We start from the raw sequence: 20,450 nt of genomic DNA on the forward strand, positions 1-20,450 counted from the left end.
TGAAAATTAAACGTAGAGACAAAAGTCTTTAGAATAGGGCCTTGTGATTTCAAAAGCTCTGCTCTGCTTTTGAAAACCGAAAGAACAAAGTCCTTTTGCCTTGGGACAGAAAGGAGGACAGATGAAGAATGCAGTCCAGTCTAAGAGAGGGTAAAAGTTCCAGAGCCTAGAGGAGGGGAAACTCCAAGGAAAGCAAGCACATCCCATCCTCTGCCCAGGTGCCCCCAGATACTTCCCAGAACAAAGGTGAACTTGTCTTGCTTCCCAGATTGTATCCAGGAAAATGGCCAGGTCCTATAATTTGGCACACCAAACCCTCACACAGTACAGACACGGTGACAAGCCAAGTCTAGGCTGACAGGGCTGACACACCTCTTCCTTCTTCCTCCACCTGAGGACTGTATCCCCGAGCTTTCAGAGAGCATTCCCAGCTCTCCAGCACTCTCTGCAGAGGCCTGCATGAAGCACAGAGAAGAGCATGACTCAGAGAGACGAGGAGGGCTCCCAATCTGTGGACCAAAGATCAGTCGGGAAAACGCACATCCCATATGGAGCCACGAGAGCAAACTCCAATGAGAATGCCCTTTGCTAAAGAGCTTCGTATCCAAGCTGAATTTTCAAAGATACAGTTATGTGTCTGCCACATAATGTCTTTGGAGCAAGATTATAATGGTTATACCATAAAGCTTTAGGGGTATAGTAGGCTATACCACCTAAGCTTGTATAAGTACATGCTATGATGATTGCACAACGACAAAATTACCAAAGGACACATTTCTCAGAATGTATCTCTGTCATTAAGTGACCCATGACTGTATTTTAAAATTTTAAATCAAAGATTGAAAACCCTCCCCATCAGACGAGTTCCCCAGAACATATGCAGCCCCAGGGTGTAAACCTTGTATTAAAATTCACTACCAAATATCCATTCAGCAGCAGAATGTTTTCAGGCTCTATCAAGAAACTAATGATAGATTATTGAATAATATGAACCAAAAAATCTATATCTTTATAGAAATTATGTTCTGATGCGGAATCAGGTAGTAAATCAAATAAACATAATAAAAGTATGTTAGAAGATGTTAAGTAATGTGGAGGAAAAGTAATGTAGCAGAGGGTGACCAGAGGAAGAACAGTTTTAAGTAGGGTACAATTTTAGAGGTTGAGGAAAACAGCTTTGAGAAGATGACGCTGGAATCAGAACATAAAGGTGAAAATATATACAGTAAACATTGATTTAATCGAGTTTGCCCAAACAGCCTAGGATCAAGTTCCAACTATCAGGCTGCATTCTGGCTATAAGTCCCACTGGGTTTAAATCTGAAATTAAGCCCAATCAGTGAAAATGAAAAACATTACATTTTAGTGCATTTTAAAATCTGTGGCCTGTGAATTTACCCACTACACATAAAAAGAGTGCATAAAGTTTTTTTTTTTTTCTTCACATTTACAGCACCTCATATCATTACAAAAAGATCCAACTATACTTGTAATACAATTTTTCATGTAGGTAAATATTTACAGATGCTGAATTCTGTGCGGGTGCTTGTGTCTATATATACAATATACATATGGATACACATTCAGCATCTACCTAAGCATTCATTTCAGAATATCGTTTTAAATTTATATACACATACATGCATCAAGAATACAATTCTCAGCTTCTTATCTGCCCTAATATGCCTAAGAGATACCAAATACTCCACTTCCCATCACAAGCAGAAGCTTTACAGCATCAGGGGTATCGAGGTGGTGAGGAAGGGCAGGAAATCTAGCACCAGTTTTGAAAACCTCTCAGGCAATTCTAATGTGCTTTTCTCATAACCCAACGCTATCTCTCATCTCTCAATAGTATAGACAGGCAACCAGCTTTTGCCACGTGTTTAGTGTTGATTTAATAACAGGTAAGTGCTAAAGGAAAGTTTAAATAAATGGCATCAATATTCAGACAGAGATTTCATTTTCATTTAAATCTACAGCCTATAAAAAATCTCAGTTACTCAGTGTATTAAATACTGAAGACCACAAGCTCTTGCAGCAGTTCCTTCTCAGCTGCGTTTTTCCTTGTTCCTGTACTAATTGACTCTATGCTCACCAAACCGTGCAGTGGGTCAAGAGTTTAATTACAACAAATGTGCGAAGATTTATGAATTTAAGAATAGACAATAATGTGTTGTACTCTTCACTGCTTGCACGTTTGTTTTGAGAGGAGGGAGAGAAGGCAGAACAGGGAGAAATGAGTACAGAACTACCGTAAATCATACAGTCTATGAAAGCCCTTAAGAATTTTTAGTCAAAAGGTATGTACTATGTATCAGAAAAAAAAAACTAATACCCAAATTGCCTATTTTCGAATAGGGAATGTAGCATTTAATTCCAATTAATATATTAAACTTGACTGCTTATCAATGTATGCAAAGGAGACAGCAGCGACCATGTTATGATGCTACAATGTTGCTCTTTGACAGATCACAGCCCAGGGGCTGTATGTGGAAATCTACCAAGTTTCCAGCAGCTACACAAAAGCAATTTAGATTTTTTTTTTTTTTTTCGTGACCGGCACTCAGCCAGTGAGTGCACCGGTCAGTCCTATATAGGATCCGAACCCGCGGCGGGAGCGTCGCCGCGCTCCCAGCGCAGCACTCTACCGAGTGCGCCACGGGCTCCGCCCCAAAAGCAATTTAAAAGGCACATGTGAACCATATAAAACCTCCGCATTCAGAAAATTCGTACTTTGAGCAAAGGAAAGTAAGTGGGTCAAACCTAGAATCGGCAGAGGTAAACTTGGTAAAAAACCGTAGCTATCAGTTCCTAGCAAGCTTTCAACCCAAAATTAATCTCCATGTGAACATCATAAATATTTTGCTTAAATAATTTCTTTTAAGAAAAACTAAGACGTAATTTCTAATCTATGATGTCTAACACTCTTATCAGTCCGTCTAGATATCACTGGTCTGTGCATCCATACAACCAGTTCAGAAGGATGAACCTTTAAAATCACCAATAGGTTACATTTAAATCTTGTGCTCCTTTAATCTAATCAATATTAAATCCCTTGCAAGGTTGAATTGATGACCCTAGGGCAAGGGTCATATGAAATCTTGCTCTTTAATCATCACTCCCATCCTTTAAAATTGGTCCCCTCTGGTTTCTTCCCATTACTCCATAAACATGCTCATGTGTCTTCTAAAAATATTAATGTCCTGAAACTAGCACCCCGTCCTCACTGAACTTCTTACAGACTAGTTACACTCCGCCTGCTATCGCCTCTTTCCCACTCCCTTTCTTTTAGTTGATTAACATCTGATTTCAGTTATAAACCATCTCCTTGTTATTATTATGAAATATTTCGGACCTTTGCAAAAGTATCAAAAATTATGACTACACTTGAAGCTCTTTCTGTGTTCCCTCCTCAGTTCCAATCCTCTCCTCCCCACAGGGAATTATTATGCTGAATTAGAAGTTGACTATTCCTAGGTGTGATTCTTACACTCTTCCTACATACATTTGGCTCTATAAATTATATGTAGAATTGCATTTCACATTCCTAAACCTTAAATGTTATTACACGGCACTTATCTTTTTGATATTGTGCTTTTTTTCTTGCTCAAGGTAATATTTTTGAGGTCTGTCCTATGGATACACATATTGTATAGTTAATTCATTTCAACTACTCTAACACATTCCATGAAATGAATCTATAAAAATTACTTTTAAATTCTTAAGTCGATGGGCATTTAAGTTGTTTACAGTTTGCTACTTTAGGAAAGACCTCTCAAAGGAGGTTATATTTGAGCAAAGACTTAAATGAAGTGTGAGGGTTTGTGCTTTTTCTGATTTAAAAATAAATCCTTCCCCACCCCAAGGTCATGAAGATATTCCACTCTGTTGTCCCCAGAATGTTTTTAGTTTTGTTCATTTAGATCCTGAATTAACCTGCACGTTTGTGTATAGTGTAGGGTAGAGATCTAATTTTTTTCCATTTTGCTAATCAATTATCTGATTACCATTGATTGAATGGTCTATCATTTTCTCACTTAACTGTAATGAGAACTTGGGCATATATCAGATTTCCACACATGCATGTGTATTATTATTTGGGGGCTCTCTCTCTGTCTCAATTTGTCCATCTCAATACCATCATAACACCGCTTTAATTACCACAGCTTTATGGTAAGTCTTGATATCTAGCAGAGCAAGTTAATCTTCTGCAAAAGACTGTTGGCTATACTTGGGCCTCTGCAATTACATATGTGCTTTAGAATTAGCTTATCAAACTGCTTACAAACCTCCACTGGGAGGGCGACAAGAATAGCATTAACTTTAATTTGGAGAGAAATGTTATATTTGTCTTACCATCCATGAACATGATCTTCCCCTGTTTATTTAGACACTCTTTGAAGTTCTTTAATTAAATCTAAACACTAGCCACGGGGGTCTTACACCTCTTTTGTGAGATTTTTCCTAGGTTTCCCATCTAACTTAGAGATTTCTTTTTTACTTTTTTTTAATGCCATTTGTAAATAATATATAAACGATATTTTAAAAGATATTGATCTAGCAATATTGTTAGTAATAATTCTGTGAATCCTCCTGAGATTTCTATACAGTAATATTACCTGCTATTGATGAATACTTATCTTCCTTTCCAATTCTCACGCTTTTTTGCTTGTCTCATGGCATTGGCTATATTGAATACATCAGATAGTAGTGGCTTAGACGGTCTCATTCCTGAATCTTAAAGGAAAAATTGGGGGGGTTACCTTATAGATTATTGGCTGCTGTTGGCCTTGTGGTGAATGCTTATAATTTTACGTTGCCTCAGCATCCATTTTTAAATATAAGTTTAATTTTCTCATACCAGAAGCAGGTCTCAGTCACCCTTGACACAGTTTCCAATACTATACCACATCACAATGGCCAAAGCCCACGGCCAGTGATAAGAATTTAGAAACACCTTTCCAGCCCAACAGGCTCCCAGCTTTCCTGCTGCTCCCTTTGAAGGAATCCTTAAGGTGGGAACTTGAAGTGACCCACACACTTATCCCCAGTTTATACAGGTAGCTGCCATGCTCTCTTCTCTCTCCCTGTCTGAGCTCCCTGACCTCCGTGTATGTGTGTGGATGGGGTGTGGGGGAGGCTCTAGGCTTGCCCTGTAACTCCCAGGGTCTGTAAGTACTAAAACTCTTAAAGTTTCAAACGTGGTTGTATCATTGAAGCAGTTGACCCCTGAAGGCGAGGCACCCTGAATGGACCCATGCAGGGGATCCCTGCTGGTCCTCTTTTGTCCAGGTCTTCAAAGTAATTACACTATTAATTCAATTACTTTAATAGTTCCAGACCTAGTCACATTTTCTCTCTTCTTGGGTCAGTTTTGATATTATTCTACACAATTATCAATATCATTTACCTTTAGAAAATTTTGACATACATTTATTGCATTTTTCAATCTCTACTGCAAATATTTCGAAGATTGCTAAAAGAAATCTTTCTTTTTTCCTTTGTAAATCTCCTCAGAGGATTTTTTGTTCCTGCTTATTAGGCTTTTAAAACATGCTTTTGGTCTCACTGGCGTTTATATTTCATTCCACACCCACCAAATTCATTAGTTTCTGTTCTTATTAAATTTTTTTTCCTTTACTTTCTCAAAGTACTACTTTATATATGCAACCCATATGTCTTATCATGAAGTATTTTCCTATCCCATTGTTGTTTTTAAATTTCCGTAATAAATAAGTTCAGGAGATCTACTTTACAACATGGCGACTGTAGTTAATAACAATATATTGTATATTTGAAAACTACTAAGAGAGTAGATTTCTCATCACAAAAAATAGTAAGTATGTGAGGTGATGGCTATATTAATTAGCTTGATTTAGCCATTCCACAATGTATGCATATTTCAAAACACCATGTTGTACACCATAAATATATGCAATTTTTGTCTGCCAATTAAAAAAATAAACAAAAACAAAAATTAAAATAATAAAATAAATTTGGTTTTGACTCACACATTTATTAATGTATAAGGGAAAATACATGAAAAAAGGAGAGGTTCACTTAGTGTAAGATCAAGAAATATGTATTCTCTTTTTAAATTTTAAATAAACTAAGAGTTTTAAACAAACAAACAAACAAATAAATTTCCACGAAGATATGTTTGATCCATAAACTATTTAGAAGTATGTTTTAAAATTTCTAAATATTTCATGACTTTATATGATTCTTTGCTGTTATTCCTTGTGATTCACTGAATATAATCTTTATTAAATCGATGTCCTCATGTTCTAAAGGATATTTAATTTTATAAGTATTCCATACATGCAGTGTTCTATATATGTCAAGTTTTTAAGTTGCATGGTTTTGTATTTTTAGTAATCTTTTTTAATATTTATGTTACACATTATCAGTTTCTGGAGTTGTTTTATGATCTATCACTATGATTGTACATTTGCTTATTTCTTTTTAAAAATCCATTAATATTTTGCTTTATTGATTTTTGAAGGTCTTTTACTTGGTGCATACATGAGTAGTTATACAATAATGCTTGTTTTTTTGATCCTTTATAAGGTGACCTTCTTTTCAAAGTATTAGTTTTGCTCTAAGAGCTATTTTGTCTCATACAGGAAAATTGATAAAAGGAAGTGGCATCAGTTTCCTTTTGAGTGACATTGTTTAGTATATCATGTTCTCATTTTTCAACTTTTCTATGTTCTAAAGTTCTTGATGTGTCTCCTATAGTTGGGTTTTATTGGGAGGGCATATATATATACCATGAGTTATATTTTTGAATCCAGTTTGACGGTCTTTGTCTTTCACTCAAAGAACTGAATCCATTTACCTTTGTTGTAATTAATGATACTTTTGGATTTATATCTGTCATCATATTTTTTATTTTTAAAAACAACTATAAAATAACTACAGAAGAATATGCTTCAGTATATTATAATGAAATGTATTCGACTGATCCACGACTAAGTTAAGAATTAGAACATGACTAAGACCACTGCAGCTATCTGTGTGCTCCTCCCCATCCTATAACCCTGTCTATATTCCATCCCAAAGATAATTACTATCTAGAGTTAAGAATACACTGATTACTTAAAAATCATTCGTACCAAATAAGCATAAACCTCTAAAAATATGTATCTTTTAGTTTTACTTGTTTTTGAGCCTCAAAAAACAGTTTTATAATTTATATCGCCTTGTGGGATGTTTTTTTCCACCCTCATCATTACTCTTTAGTGTCATCTATGTTTTCATTTATAACTTTAAATCATTCATTTTACTATTAGACTATATCTATTTAAGCCATTTTAGTATTGAGGAATATTCTCACCACTCCCTTTAACCTCCCCCTATTTTTTGCTATTACAAATAGTGCTGCTATAACAACAGTTTGTCTGTTTGCTGGTGCAGACTTTCTCTAGGGCATATCTCTAGGAGTGGAATTGTTACCTTGGGTAACAAGGTGTACACTTCTTAAATTTTACACAATGACGGCAAGTTGCTTTTAAAGTTGTTATAAAAACACTCCAATATTTTAGGCTTGTGCTGATCTGTAACCATATTGATACTTGTTAATATCAAGATTCCTTAAGCTTTGCCAATAGCATAAGAATAAAATAATATCTCATGACAAATTTAGAATTGGTATATACAGGGTCAACAAATATGAGTACAGTTCATTTAATGGTCTCACCTTTCCACTTCCCCCACTTACTCTCACACAATGCATAGCTATTGAGAGCAATACAAAGAAAAGATATCAATTAAAAAAATACCAAAAGCAAAGGACCTTAATTCCTCAATGAGACAAACATGTAAACCATGTGCCCTATCTATCTATCTATCTATCTAAGAATTGGAAATGAAAATAGAGATAGTTGTTACAGGGACATGTATTAATCCGTTTCTTTTTTTTTTTTTTTTTTTTTTGTCTTTTTTCGTGACCTGCACTCAGCCAGTGAGTGCACCGGCCAGTCCTATATAGGATCCGAACCCGGACGGGAGCGTCACCACGCTCCCAGCGCCGCACTCTCCCGAGTGCGCTACGGGCTCGGCCCTTAACCCATTTCTTTTAACAGAAAAAGGAAGCCAGACTTTTTCTGACAAAAGGTAATTCTGCTGCAGCTGATAGTTTTGACAGTGCAAATTGGCTTTACCCACTAGGTTTTATGACATATAAATTCCATAAATAAAATAAGCTAAATTGTATCCCAAGGCTTTGATCACATGTGCACACACACACTGAAGAACACAATAAACATAATTTATTAACATGTTATGCTGTCAAAGGTTATATAAAATTAACGTTTTCATTTTCTTATCCCTCTAAGTGAAAGTGTAACAGGTATAATTACCAGTTCGTTATTTTTTGTGGGGTTTCTAAAAAAAATTTTTTTTTTGCCTTAATAATGTCTTTTTGGTATACATCTCAAAAAATTGAGAATGAATGACTTCAGTGAGAGGACAATGAATTCTTTTACAAGTTAGGTGGTTTACAATATTTTTACTTTCAAAAAATTGAACAAAGACATGAGAGATATTTAAAAATAATTTTACATAATAAATAACTATGATTTTTGGTTCACTGAACTGAAGGATCTTTATAATAACAAAAATTACTTATTTATGTGCACAAAGAATGCAAATGATCCTATAACCTGTCTCTTTCTATCAATAAATAATATTTATACCTGGATACATGATATAATTAGAAAAAGAATAGCTGAATCCATCTTACCATAAGCTATTTCCAATAAAAACTAATTTTTATACTAATTTTTATCAAAAATTAATTTGTTGCTTTGAGCACTTGTATACTAAAAGCAATTATAATGATAACTCAGAAGAAAAATTTTGACACATAATGACTATAATCACAGAAAACAAAAACAATTAAAAATTAAATTAGATACTCATTTCAATCAAAGACTGCCAAGCATAAAAATATTGTTTAAAAGCATAATATACTGTGAGAGAAATGGATTGGGAATACAGTTCAAAGAGAAAAATGAAATAATGTAAAATTCCCACTTATCACCAACATTTTCACATAGTTTTTGAATAGATGATAGGTTTATCTAATCACTGTGGATCTGCTTTTATTACATACACTAAAAACTGATGCAAAATGCCACTTCAAAATGTAAACATGTGAAATGTATTATAAAGTCACATCCTTTGCAACTGTTCAAACTTTTCAAGAAAAAGTTTAGAACCTAAAAATGTGCAAAGTAATAATATGGTTTTTGTAAATTCTTTTATGGAACACCTTAATAAAAACGGAACCTGATGAACCAGAGCTTGCTTGAATCTGCATTTGCATAGCAAGCAGATGATTTTTACTTGGGTTTTATGTTTATCTGGAGTAACTGAAGTCCTGGGGTGACTGATGGAGATTATGGGGTGGCTACTTTGTTTTCATCTAATGATATTATTTAACACATTTCCAGGCCTGCTATTTACAATCCTTAAGCCTCAGAGAAGTGGCTTGAGTACTCAAATTCAAATAAATCAGGAAATAATAATGACACGAAACAGCTAGTATTTATTGAGCACTTATTTAATATCTACAACTTTCCTATGGAGTAGATATTATTAATGCGTATTAGCAGATGAGAAAGCTGAGGTTTTAAGAAGTTAAATGGTCATAGCACAGCAGGCAAAACCACTATAGCATGTATCTGTCTCGGTTATCTCATCTTCAAATGGAGATAATAATACTGACTTCATAATTATTACTCAAATACATTTTCTTTGTAAAAGCAGATAAAATTATAACCAATTTTTTTGGTGGATAGTGGAAAGTTGTATATATACGATCAGTTAGAAATAAGAACACATTTGTGTGCACACACACATACAAACTGAAAAAATAACACACTCTTTATAACACACTCCCAAATATATTCTGAGCTTTGTTTCTTCTCTTGGCAACATGATACAGACTACTGACTCACCATAGACTTGATGTAGCTCCTAGAGTAATTAATTCAGCTAGTTTAAATTTCTGAATTTGAATTTTATAGCTTAAGTGTACCTGTCAAGAGTAATTTGGGTGCACTAAATCTATGCACAGATTATTTGATACTGCTTAGTCTTTCAACTTACTTCTTGGGTAGCTTCATTTTTTTCACCTTTTCTTCAGCATGTTCATCTGATATACCCACATGACATCCTAAGGCCAACAAAGTCCTGGAAAACAAAACCAGAGATAAGCTGCAACAATCCCTTCCCTATGTCCAGAATAGCCCAACATGATAGTGATGGAAATGAGATATAACATTCCATCCTGAAAGAACAGCAGAAGTCTTTTGTTTTTAAAGCAAAGGGGAAATTTATTTATAATTTACTTTCTAATCAGGGGGAAGACACTGAAAATCGAAATAGCACAAAAAGGAATACATTGAAAAGTAAGGTTCCCTTCAACCCCTTCCTTCAAAGTATGTTTCCTTCCCCAAAGGCACAGATTGCTACCAATACTTGTATACCCTGTTGAAGATTCTATGCATACGTAAATATGACGGCATTTCGAAAGGTTCATGGAAAGATTCATATTATTTTTTAATTCTACTTTCCACAAACCTTTTGAAGAACCCTCAAATGATGAGTGTGTTGTTGCTTTTACCTTTTACACAAATGGGTACACAGGAGACATTTCTCTGTAATTTTCTATTTTTACTCTACAATACAACATTGATATCACTGTCCTTTCATAAACAACTGGTTTACCTTTTTAATAGTTCTTAAGTGTTCCATTAGCTGGACGTGTCATGATCTTTTTAATCAATTCCCTGTTCATTGTCTTCAAGGCTATTTCCAACCTTTTGCTATTATAAACAATGCTGCAGTGAATACACTCATATATTTAATATATGTAGTAATACCTACATCTGTAGGGTAAATTCCTAGATGTGAAATTACTGGGTCAGAGGGTATGCATATTTTAATGCTGGACAAATATTGTCAATATCTATAGAGTTTGTAATAATTTACATTCCCATCAGCAATGTATGACACTGCCTGTTTCTCACACCTTTACCAGCACAGATGACCACACTGCTTGACCTCTGTCAGTAAGTTTCAAATGGTATCTCATGATAGTTTTAATTTGCATTTTTCTTATAAGTGTTTAAGATATGTCTGTACTTCCTTTTTCCTGTGAAAATATTCTTTGCCCGCTTTGACACTAAATCTGGTTTTTGTTGTGGCATTTTAAAAGCTCTTCAAATAATGTCTGAGATAATGAGTTGCAAATATTTTTCTTTTTGTCTTTTTACTTTCCTTATGATGTTCTTTCTATTCAGTTTTAAATCTGTTTTTATATAACTGATTTATTCTGTCTTTTTTGATGGTTTCTGGGTTATATGTGATATTTAGAAAGAGATTCACCTATACTCAGAATCATTTTAAGAGAAATGTATTATGCTTCTTGTTTATGGGTGGAGGTTGGGGGAGGCTATATGGCTTGCGGTAGGATTTAACTTTATTTTTTTTTCCAGATGAATACTCAGTTCCATCAAAGATATTTAATGAATAATCCATCTTTTCCCAATAATTTGAAATACCACTTTTATCATATACTAAATCTCCCATATTATTTCGAATCTTGTGTACTTTCTAATCTAGAAAATTCTCATTTTCGCATAACATTTTGGGGTCTAAATTTGCCAGAAACTGTTTATGCATTTTTTAGATTTCCTATATTTCTTCCTCCTCTGAATGACCTGTTCTTGATTTTTCCAAGAAGTATTCTTACCACTCACATTTAGAGTTCAACCTTTAAAGTCCTCCAGGCACATATAGAACAACTTGTCTCTAATAGCCACAACAATGAGTGATTTCTCCTGTCTCAACAGAATAAGATATAATGGTATATCCTTTTAGGATCACAGAATTCCTTAGGTCTGGTCAGTTCCAGTAGGGTGTGGGAAGTACCTAAAACCCATACATACTTATCCTCTACAACATTTTTAAAATGCGTGTGTAGATAAGTGTATAGATAGATATCCATACAGATAGATTAGACAGATATCTATTTAGATGAATATAGATATAGATAGCCCAGCTCCGAGAGAACTCAAAGGTGACAGTAATATTAGGATTTATCCTAAATTCAGGCTATTAAACCTATGAGGAGAGGCCAATCAAGAAATCTTCGGATTATAATGTATCATCCCAAGCTGATCTGTAAAAACAGGCAGCAAATGCTGACCACTCATGAATATTTTGGTGTGTAAGACAATTTGAAGTACTATCACTGCAAATTAGTACCTCAGCATCACACTTCATGAATGCAGTTAATATGAGGCCACACTGAGAGACAGTTACGTGGTATGCCGAAATCAAAAACAGGCCTGAATCACGGAAGGTTCAGCTAGTTAATGTTATTCTTAAGAGCTTCTGAGACAGAGCCACTGCAACTCTTCCCTGTATCTTCATCCTGCTGGCCTATCCCACCATGTTACAGACTTGTCAAGTTTGTGCAACTGTGTGAGCCAATTCCTCAAAATGAATACATACATATATATATTAGAGAGAGAGAGGCTACTTCAAAAAGTTCATGGAAAGAGTCATATTATCACTTAATCATATTTTTCCACAAACTTTTTGAAGTACGTGTGTGTGTGTGTGTGTGTGTGTGTGTGTGTGTGTGTGTGTACAGACATCCTGTTGGTTCTGTTTCTATATGAAGTGAGGTCCTCAAATACCACGCTGAGGGAATCACGCCTGAGAAAAGTATAATTAGAAGTTGTTAAGTAGAAGATACACTTTTTAAAGTATATCTGATTTATTATTATTTCCACTTTTAGTAAATTTATAGAGTTGTGTGACTACAACCACAATCCAGTGTTAGGACACTTCCATCACGCCATCAGGTGATGGAAATTTTCTGGACATTTCACAGAAATGGAAAACCTACAGCATGGTGTCTGTTGCATCTGGCTCCTTCACTTAGTGTGATATTTTTAGGTTTATCGATGTTGTTATAGTGTATATCAGTAGTTTGTTTCCTTTTATTACTGAATAATATCCTGTAGTAAGTCTATACCACATTTCGATCATCCACTCATTAGTGGATGGACATTTGCAGTTTCCAGTGTGCAGATATTATGTATTATGCTTCTATGAACCTTCATGTGCAAGTCTTCGCATGGACATATGCTTTTATTTCTCTTGGGTAGATACAAAGGAGTAGAATTGGTAAGCTATAGAGAAAACTTATGTTTAACCTCTTTAAAAACTCCCAAACTATTTTCCAATGTGGTGGCACCATTTTACATTTCCGCCAGTAATACATTTGCATTTCGGTTTTCCAACATTTCCACCAACACTTGGTATGTCTGCCTTTTTAATTACAGACATTTTGGTGTATGTGTAGTAGTGTCTTGTGTTTTAATCTGTATTTTCCCAATGACTAATAATGTTGAGCATCTTTTAATGTATTTATTAGCCATTTGTGTATCTTCATTGGTAAAAAATATACTTAAGTCTCTTTATTTTCTTAATGGTTTCTTCTGAAGTGCAAAAAGTTTTACTTTTAGTGAAGTCCAATTTATTGATTGTGTTTTCTTTTATGAGTTATGTTTTTATTAGTATTATATGCCTAATCCAAGGAGGTTTCAAAATGGGAGCAATAGATTATTTTTAAAAATCTATTTATTAATGCCTTTGACCACACCAAGTTCTTTGAATGAAGCCTGTTTGGTCTCTGTATTTTTATTAAAACCATTTTATCTGATGATTCGACACTTTTAATGAATTTGTTTTTTAAAAGTCTGCTGAAGGGCTGGCCCATGACTCACTTGGGAGAGCATGGTGCTGACAACACCAAGTCAAGGGTTAAGATCCCCTTACTGTTCATCTTTAAAAAAAAAAAAAAAAGTCTGCTGAAGGGTGTTGACAGAAGCAGCACATTATGAAGAGCAAACCGCAAAGCCTATGAAGAGTCAGCTGCTCTGATGCAGGAAAGAAGAACAGAATAAGGGAAGCATAAAAGGACTAGCTGACAGCAGGTTCTTGGTCTTACTCCTGTTTCTTCCTTAGCGTTTTGCACATGCATTCAATAAATATTTACTACTAGACTAAGCAGCAGGAATTGATTAATGTGGCACTTTCATACCTAAATTACACAGCCCATAGCCACAGAAGGGAAAACAGACTGCCACAAAGCCATAAAAACAGTAGGCACCCTGTAGGAAGGCATTTAGTATGTAAAAACCTGGCTAGAGACTGAACTTTATCTTCTATTCATTCATTGATTCCTTGACAAATATTTACTGAGCTCTATGTAGAGTTGGAAAAATGGTGAAAAAAACCAAGTGGCATGTCTGCACTCATTAAACTTACGGTCTTATCACCTGAGGCTATCAGGTGATTCCCACACACCTGGGAAGCATCTACACTGAGAGGTATGGAAGGAATGAGAGCCTATAGGAGGCTTTGTTGGGTCAAATAGGGTAGTAAATGCGTCCCAGAGAAGCGACCCTGACCCAAGGTCTGATGGATGAGAATCATTCAGAGAAGGGAACATACCAAGAAGGAGACATAAAGAAGACCTTGTGGTGGAAGGGAATGTGTGAACAGGCAGGCAAAAAGGGTATAAAAGAGTAAAAGCCAGTGGTGAGGCTTGTGAGAAGTGAAGCCAGACCTTTTGGGACAGTTAGGCAAATGAAGGCAGTCTTTATCTTAAGAGTACAGGAAAGCCATTAAAGGATTTTACATAGGGAGAATGACATAGTCACCTAAATGTTTGAAAAGATCATGCTGGCTACAACGTACAGCATGGCGAAGAGGGGAGCTAGGGTGTATTTCAGTTGGATCTGTTGGGAGGATGTTTGCTATGGGTCAAATGTGTCCCCAAAAAGTTCATGTATTGGAATCTTGATCCCCACTGTAACAGTGTTAAGACAGTAGAAAATCCAATTATGATATTTGAGAGGTGATTAGATTGTGAGAACTGTGTCCTCATGAATGGATTAATCCGTTCATGGAGTAATGAGTTATCACGGGTGGTAACTGATGGCTTTATAAGGAGCACACGAGAGAGCTCTTGTCATTCTCATTATGTGACACCCTCAGTCACCATCAAGAAGAAGGCCCTCACCAGATGTGTTTCCTGGACTTTGGACTTCCCAGCCCCCAAAACTGTAAGAAATAAATTTAATTTTCTTTGTACATTACCCAGTTTCAGGTATCTTGTTAAAAGCAACAGAAATGGACTAATACAATAATACAGTTTCAAGTGGGAAATAATGGTAGCTTAGACCAGGGTGGTGTAGGGTGGTGATGGTGTTGGAGCTGATGGTGGGTGACAGCATCATTAGTGATGGAAGAAAAGGGAAGAAGTGGATGGATTAAAAGGTGATGAGAAAGCCATGGGTGAGGGAAAGAAAAGTGTCAGGGATGGTTCCTAGATCATTGGTTTGTGTTCTGGGGCCACCTGACACTATAAGAGAAGGAAACTGAAAGAAGCCGGAGATTAGGTAAAAAATCACAAAGTTTGAGGTACATTTGCAATATCCAAGCAAGGTGGCATCTGAGAAAATGTTATATGCCATAAGCCTTATTAGGAATAGCTTTATGATGGTGAATCAAAAGAAAAAGCGTGCTATGAATGTCAGGTGATAATCATGAGTCAACGTAGGTTCTCCAGTTGTAGCAAATGTGGCATGGGATGTTGATGATGGGGGACACTGTATGCATGGGAACAGGGGGAATAAGGGACATTTCTGTACCTTTTGCTTAACTTTGCTATGAATCTAAGACTACTCTAAAAAATAAAGTCTTAAAAAAATCATTGTGCCTGCCTTCAGGCAGCTTACAGTAGGAAAAGCAAATATTAAATAACCTCAGAAAGTAACATTACAAATTGTGTTGAGAGCTATATAAATACTATGAAGTGTTATAAGAGAGAGAGAGGATGGAGAGGGGAAATTCTTACCTAGGAAGTGACATTTAAGCAGATACCTACGGGATAATTACTGAGGAGCCCGCTTATGAGTAAGGCCAAGAACAGTCTAGGCAAGGGAAACAGGATAGGTGAGGGAGTAGGAAGTTTAACTCCTGGAAGGGAAGAGAACATGTGGGCTGATAGAGAACAAGGGGAAGAGTGACACAAGATCCTCTGAACAGTAGGAGGTGTCAGGTCATCCAGGCCCCGCCCACACTGGTGAGGATATCGGATTCTGCTCAAGTGCAACGCGAAGCCAATGAGCATGTGTATGAATGTCTGAGTGTGTGCGGCTCGGCCACCATGTGAGCATGAAGAGGGCCAGTGGGAGGAAGGGTTAGGAGACGGCTACCAGGATAGTCTGGGTGACAGACGATGGTGGCTTGAGCCAGGGTGATTGCTGTGAAACAGAGGAAGGGGACAGACTGGATGTATATCCAAGAGGACTTGGTGACAGGACAGATGCAGGGATAAAACAAAAGGAGACGTCCAGGAAGATTCCCAGGTTCCTGGGCAGCAGGCTGACCAGCACGGGGTGCTATTCACAGGGAGGTAAGGCTGGAGGTCAAGGTGCTTCTGACATATCCAGAGAAGATGCCAACTGAGGGGTGAAACGCACACTCCATCGCTTAGAGCAGAGCAGACGTCTGGGCTAGAAAGGAACATCGGGGCAGTTGTCAGCACTTGTGCGGTAAGCAGTCATGGGTGTGAAGAGAATACCTCCTGAGAGTCTACACAGTGAAGAGAAAGGACCCAGCACTGGACATAAGATTCACATTAGAGACTGGGAAGATTGTTGCCAGCAAGAGACAGAAAAAAGGAAGGTACAGAGATAGGAAGAAAACCTGCTTTTTTAGACAAAGACTATGCCCCCCTTCTCTGTTGCTGTTCTCCTTTCCATACCACTCCCCTCACTGTCCCTGGTCCCTTCCATTCCTTCTCCACCCTTCTCCCACATATGCACACAAACGCACTGTATTTCCTAAAAATGCTTTTAAGGAGAAAACTATTGCTGCAGCCTCACGATAGTTTTGTTAACTTCTAAAGAAACATTCTATGAACATACACTATGCGTTGATTATAAATCATTATAACACTAATTTCCAAAATGTAAGCTATTTATTCAGAAATTAAGATCTAGAATTTGGGAAATATTGTATGAACTGAAGACTAAACCAGAAACTAAACCTCTAGGAGTAACACTGGTTACATTTGGGGGACATCTGGCATGCTCCCACAAGCTGTGCTGTTCTGAAAGAGGGAGTCAGGATTTGGCAGTACTGTACAATACACAGACGACAATTCGAGTCTAAAGTAAGTTGTATTTGTCAACAATTCACATGACAGAAAATCACAGAAAGAGCATCAAAAATTCATATTCACATTACATCACCCCTCAACCCAAAATAAGGAATATTCTGGAATAATTTTGTGCTTATTTGTTATTTGGTTCAGGATTAAATAAATAAAGTTCTTCATCCTTCCCATATATATGGTAAAACAAAGGAAAACCTAGACTGTGTATCTCTGTCAGACATATGGTGGTAAAGACCTTAAAAATATTCTATCATTTTGTTCCCACAATAATTCCATGAAGTAGATACGTTATAATCCCCATTTTACTGAGGAGAAGAAAACATAAGGTTCAGAGAATTTGAGTCACTCCAGCAAGATTCCATGGTCAAGCAAGTCCCTGAACCCAGACTATGCACCTCCAGAGCCTGGGCTCCCACTAGCTCTGCTCAGGTGCCCACCAATGAAATAACTGAGTAAAGAAAATACAGAAAGAAAGTACTGTGCTTTCTCTAAACTACCGCCCTTGGGCACAGTATGAATCTTGGAGAAGTAGGGGCTCTTTCCCCCTAATTTGGTTTTTAAACAAATAGGTGAATTAGTAATAAGAAAATCAATAAAGAAATGTTGCTCATGGAAAGGGTCATTAGCAATGACCATAAGGGAATTATACCATCATACATGCAGTATTGATGTTTAATCAAACCAGCCACGAGTACCTGTTAGGTAAAACAGGGTGGGATTATAGAAAATGGGATTATATGTAGCAGTCAGAAGCTCAACATACTCAATGCAAATAAGTAGATTTCTATACTCCAGGATTTACTCTTTGCAATCGCTGGCTTAGCTGTCAACCACTAAAATGACAGGGGATATACTGCAAATCTGACTAAATTATGTTAGGTCATGACCTTTCGTGTTTCATAAAACGTTATGTTGTAAAAAATGGAGGAATAATGCACTGCTGTGAATTACTAAGCTAAATGCACAAACCTCCTGTCATGACCACAAAGGAAGATCAGAGACACTGAATACAATACCCAGGTCATCACGAAGCAGTGTGCATTCCTTATTACAGGCAACCCTTGTCATTTTTTACCTTTAGTGGGTTCTCAATTTTACTTGACTTGTATATACTCCTTTTCCTTTTAAGTTACTAGTAGAATCTAAATTCAATCTGTGCCTAATTTATTTCCATGATAATTAATCTGCATCTTTAAAGATATGCCTGAGTCCAAATCCTAGAATGTGAAACAGTGTGAAGTTTTATGTTCCGAGTCCTTGGTAAAATGGCTTCAATGAAAATACCTCCTTACTCTTAACAAAGGTAGTGTTTCATACCTAATATAAAAACATATGAGGATTAGTGACCTATTTGAACAAATCGGTTCTGTAGAACATCAATGATGGAAAAGGAACAAAATAAAAGTTATAAGCATTTCAAAAATATTTTCTGAACTTTTCTATATTAAAATTTGAAATTACATTTCTTCCTTTATTCTATCCCAGCCCCACTCTTCCATCTGTAAAAATAATTGGCAAATTCAAGAGATCGGCAAAAAGTCACTGAAAAGCAAATTTGCCTGTACAAGATGATATAAAATACTCTATAGTAGCTTTTCTCAAAGTGTGTTGCTCAGATAAATGGTCCTCAGAGGTACTCCCTGAAAAGAGGGTTCTATAGTTAAATAAATTTAGAAAACTCCATAGACTCTATCACATTTTGGATATTCACAGTACACAGTATCATATTAAAAGTTCTGAAAATTCTATCAGTAAAAATAAAAATTGTTTAACACTCTTAATTCACCATCTTTTAAATGTATTAGATCAGTCCTTCTCAAACTATCTGTGGCGAAAGATTTATTTTCTTTTAACTCCCAGTCCATCATGGTCTGATTCTCTGATAAAATACAATAAAATTGTTAGAGAAAAATAAAGTTAAAAAGTGCAGATATATAAAATATCAGCTTACATTTTTTTAATTATGGGATTTAATAGACAAAATTTCTCCCTTAGATTGTTATAAAAGTTTCTAAACATTTACTCTTAATATTTTTATTTATGTTGTCACAAACCAGTAGCAATTTGTGATGGCCTCAGTCCTGGTCCAGGGCCCACACTCTGGATCACAGAACCCTCATATTCTGTCATATCATAAGCACCTGCAAGACACCCTTTGGAAAATACTGACGTAGAACATAAAGACACAAAATAATGGGTCAAGCATAATTCCCAACACATACTGATCCAGTCTAGCTGTGCATTATGAAAAGTTCTAGCTGGAATTAAAATATTCCATAGCTTACTTAGAGTATAACATCAATATCTGGTTTCTTTGAGGTAAAGCAGACTGGAAAATAAAAAAAAGTTAAACTCACTTCAGGGTCTCAAGAGACATCTGTAAATTGTAATTGCGTTCCTGTTCAGGCAGCTTGGAGAACTCCACCAGGCACGGGTGTTGTCTCTTATTGTCATCTCTAACCTGAAATAGGACAGGAAACCACAATGTCAGACCCGAGCAATGGTAATCCAACTGTGCAGTGGCAAGTCATGACAGAAAGCAGGAAGGAGCACCCAGAGGGCCTCCCCAACAAAGCTGCCTCTGGAATCTCCCAAGCCCAGTCACAGCTGAGGTCAGTGGAAGAGCTGGCATTCCCCACAGTCCCTGTTCTCTGCTGCTGGGCACAGCTCATGCCTCAGCTACAGTGGGCCTCTGCCTTGCACACTCCGACCCAACATTCCGACTCACTCACTCGCCTCCTGAATTTGCTTAAATCTCACTTTCTCAGTGAGCTTTACCCTGCCTACTTTCATAACATGGCAATCTGACCACCCACCCTACTCCCCGTCTTTTTTATTTTGGTCCATAATACTTACCACCTTCTAACAGACTAGATTTGTATTCATTGGGTTACTATCTGTCCGCATTAGAAGGTTAAAACCAAAGGAGCAAGGATTTTAGTTTCTTTTGTTCTTTGATGTATTCCAAACACCTAGAATGTGCCCATCACATGATAGGCAGTCAACACATTTCATAAATCGAAGTCAATTCTGTGTAAGAAGGGTGTGGTGACAACTTAGTGTCAATTTGTAGTAAATTGTCTGGTTAGAGCCAAATTGATTACAGGCATCAATTAAGGACATGACTGACGACAGAAATTCTTTAAGGTGGTTTTGGCTGTTTATTTTATCC

General features: G+C 36.5%; 1 protein-coding gene across 1 annotated transcript in view; it reads right to left on the reverse strand.

Moving 5' to 3' along the window:
• RYR2 (ryanodine receptor 2) overlaps window positions 1-20,450 on the reverse strand; it is a 448,094-nt gene that overhangs the window by 234,228 nt on the left and 193,416 nt on the right. The window contains exons 24-25 of the mRNA XM_063082911.1: window positions 19,636-19,739; window positions 10,120-10,203 (exon numbers count right to left, since the gene is read on the reverse strand). Of these exons, the coding sequence (XP_062938981.1) occupies window positions 10,120-10,203; window positions 19,636-19,739 (188 nt within the window). The remainder of the gene's footprint in view (window positions 1-10,119; window positions 10,204-19,635; window positions 19,740-20,450) is intronic.

The sequence above is a fragment of the Cynocephalus volans genome, chromosome 18, assembly GCF_027409185.1.
Source record: "Cynocephalus volans isolate mCynVol1 chromosome 18, mCynVol1.pri, whole genome shotgun sequence".
Lineage (NCBI taxonomy): Eukaryota > Metazoa > Chordata > Mammalia > Dermoptera > Cynocephalidae > Cynocephalus > Cynocephalus volans.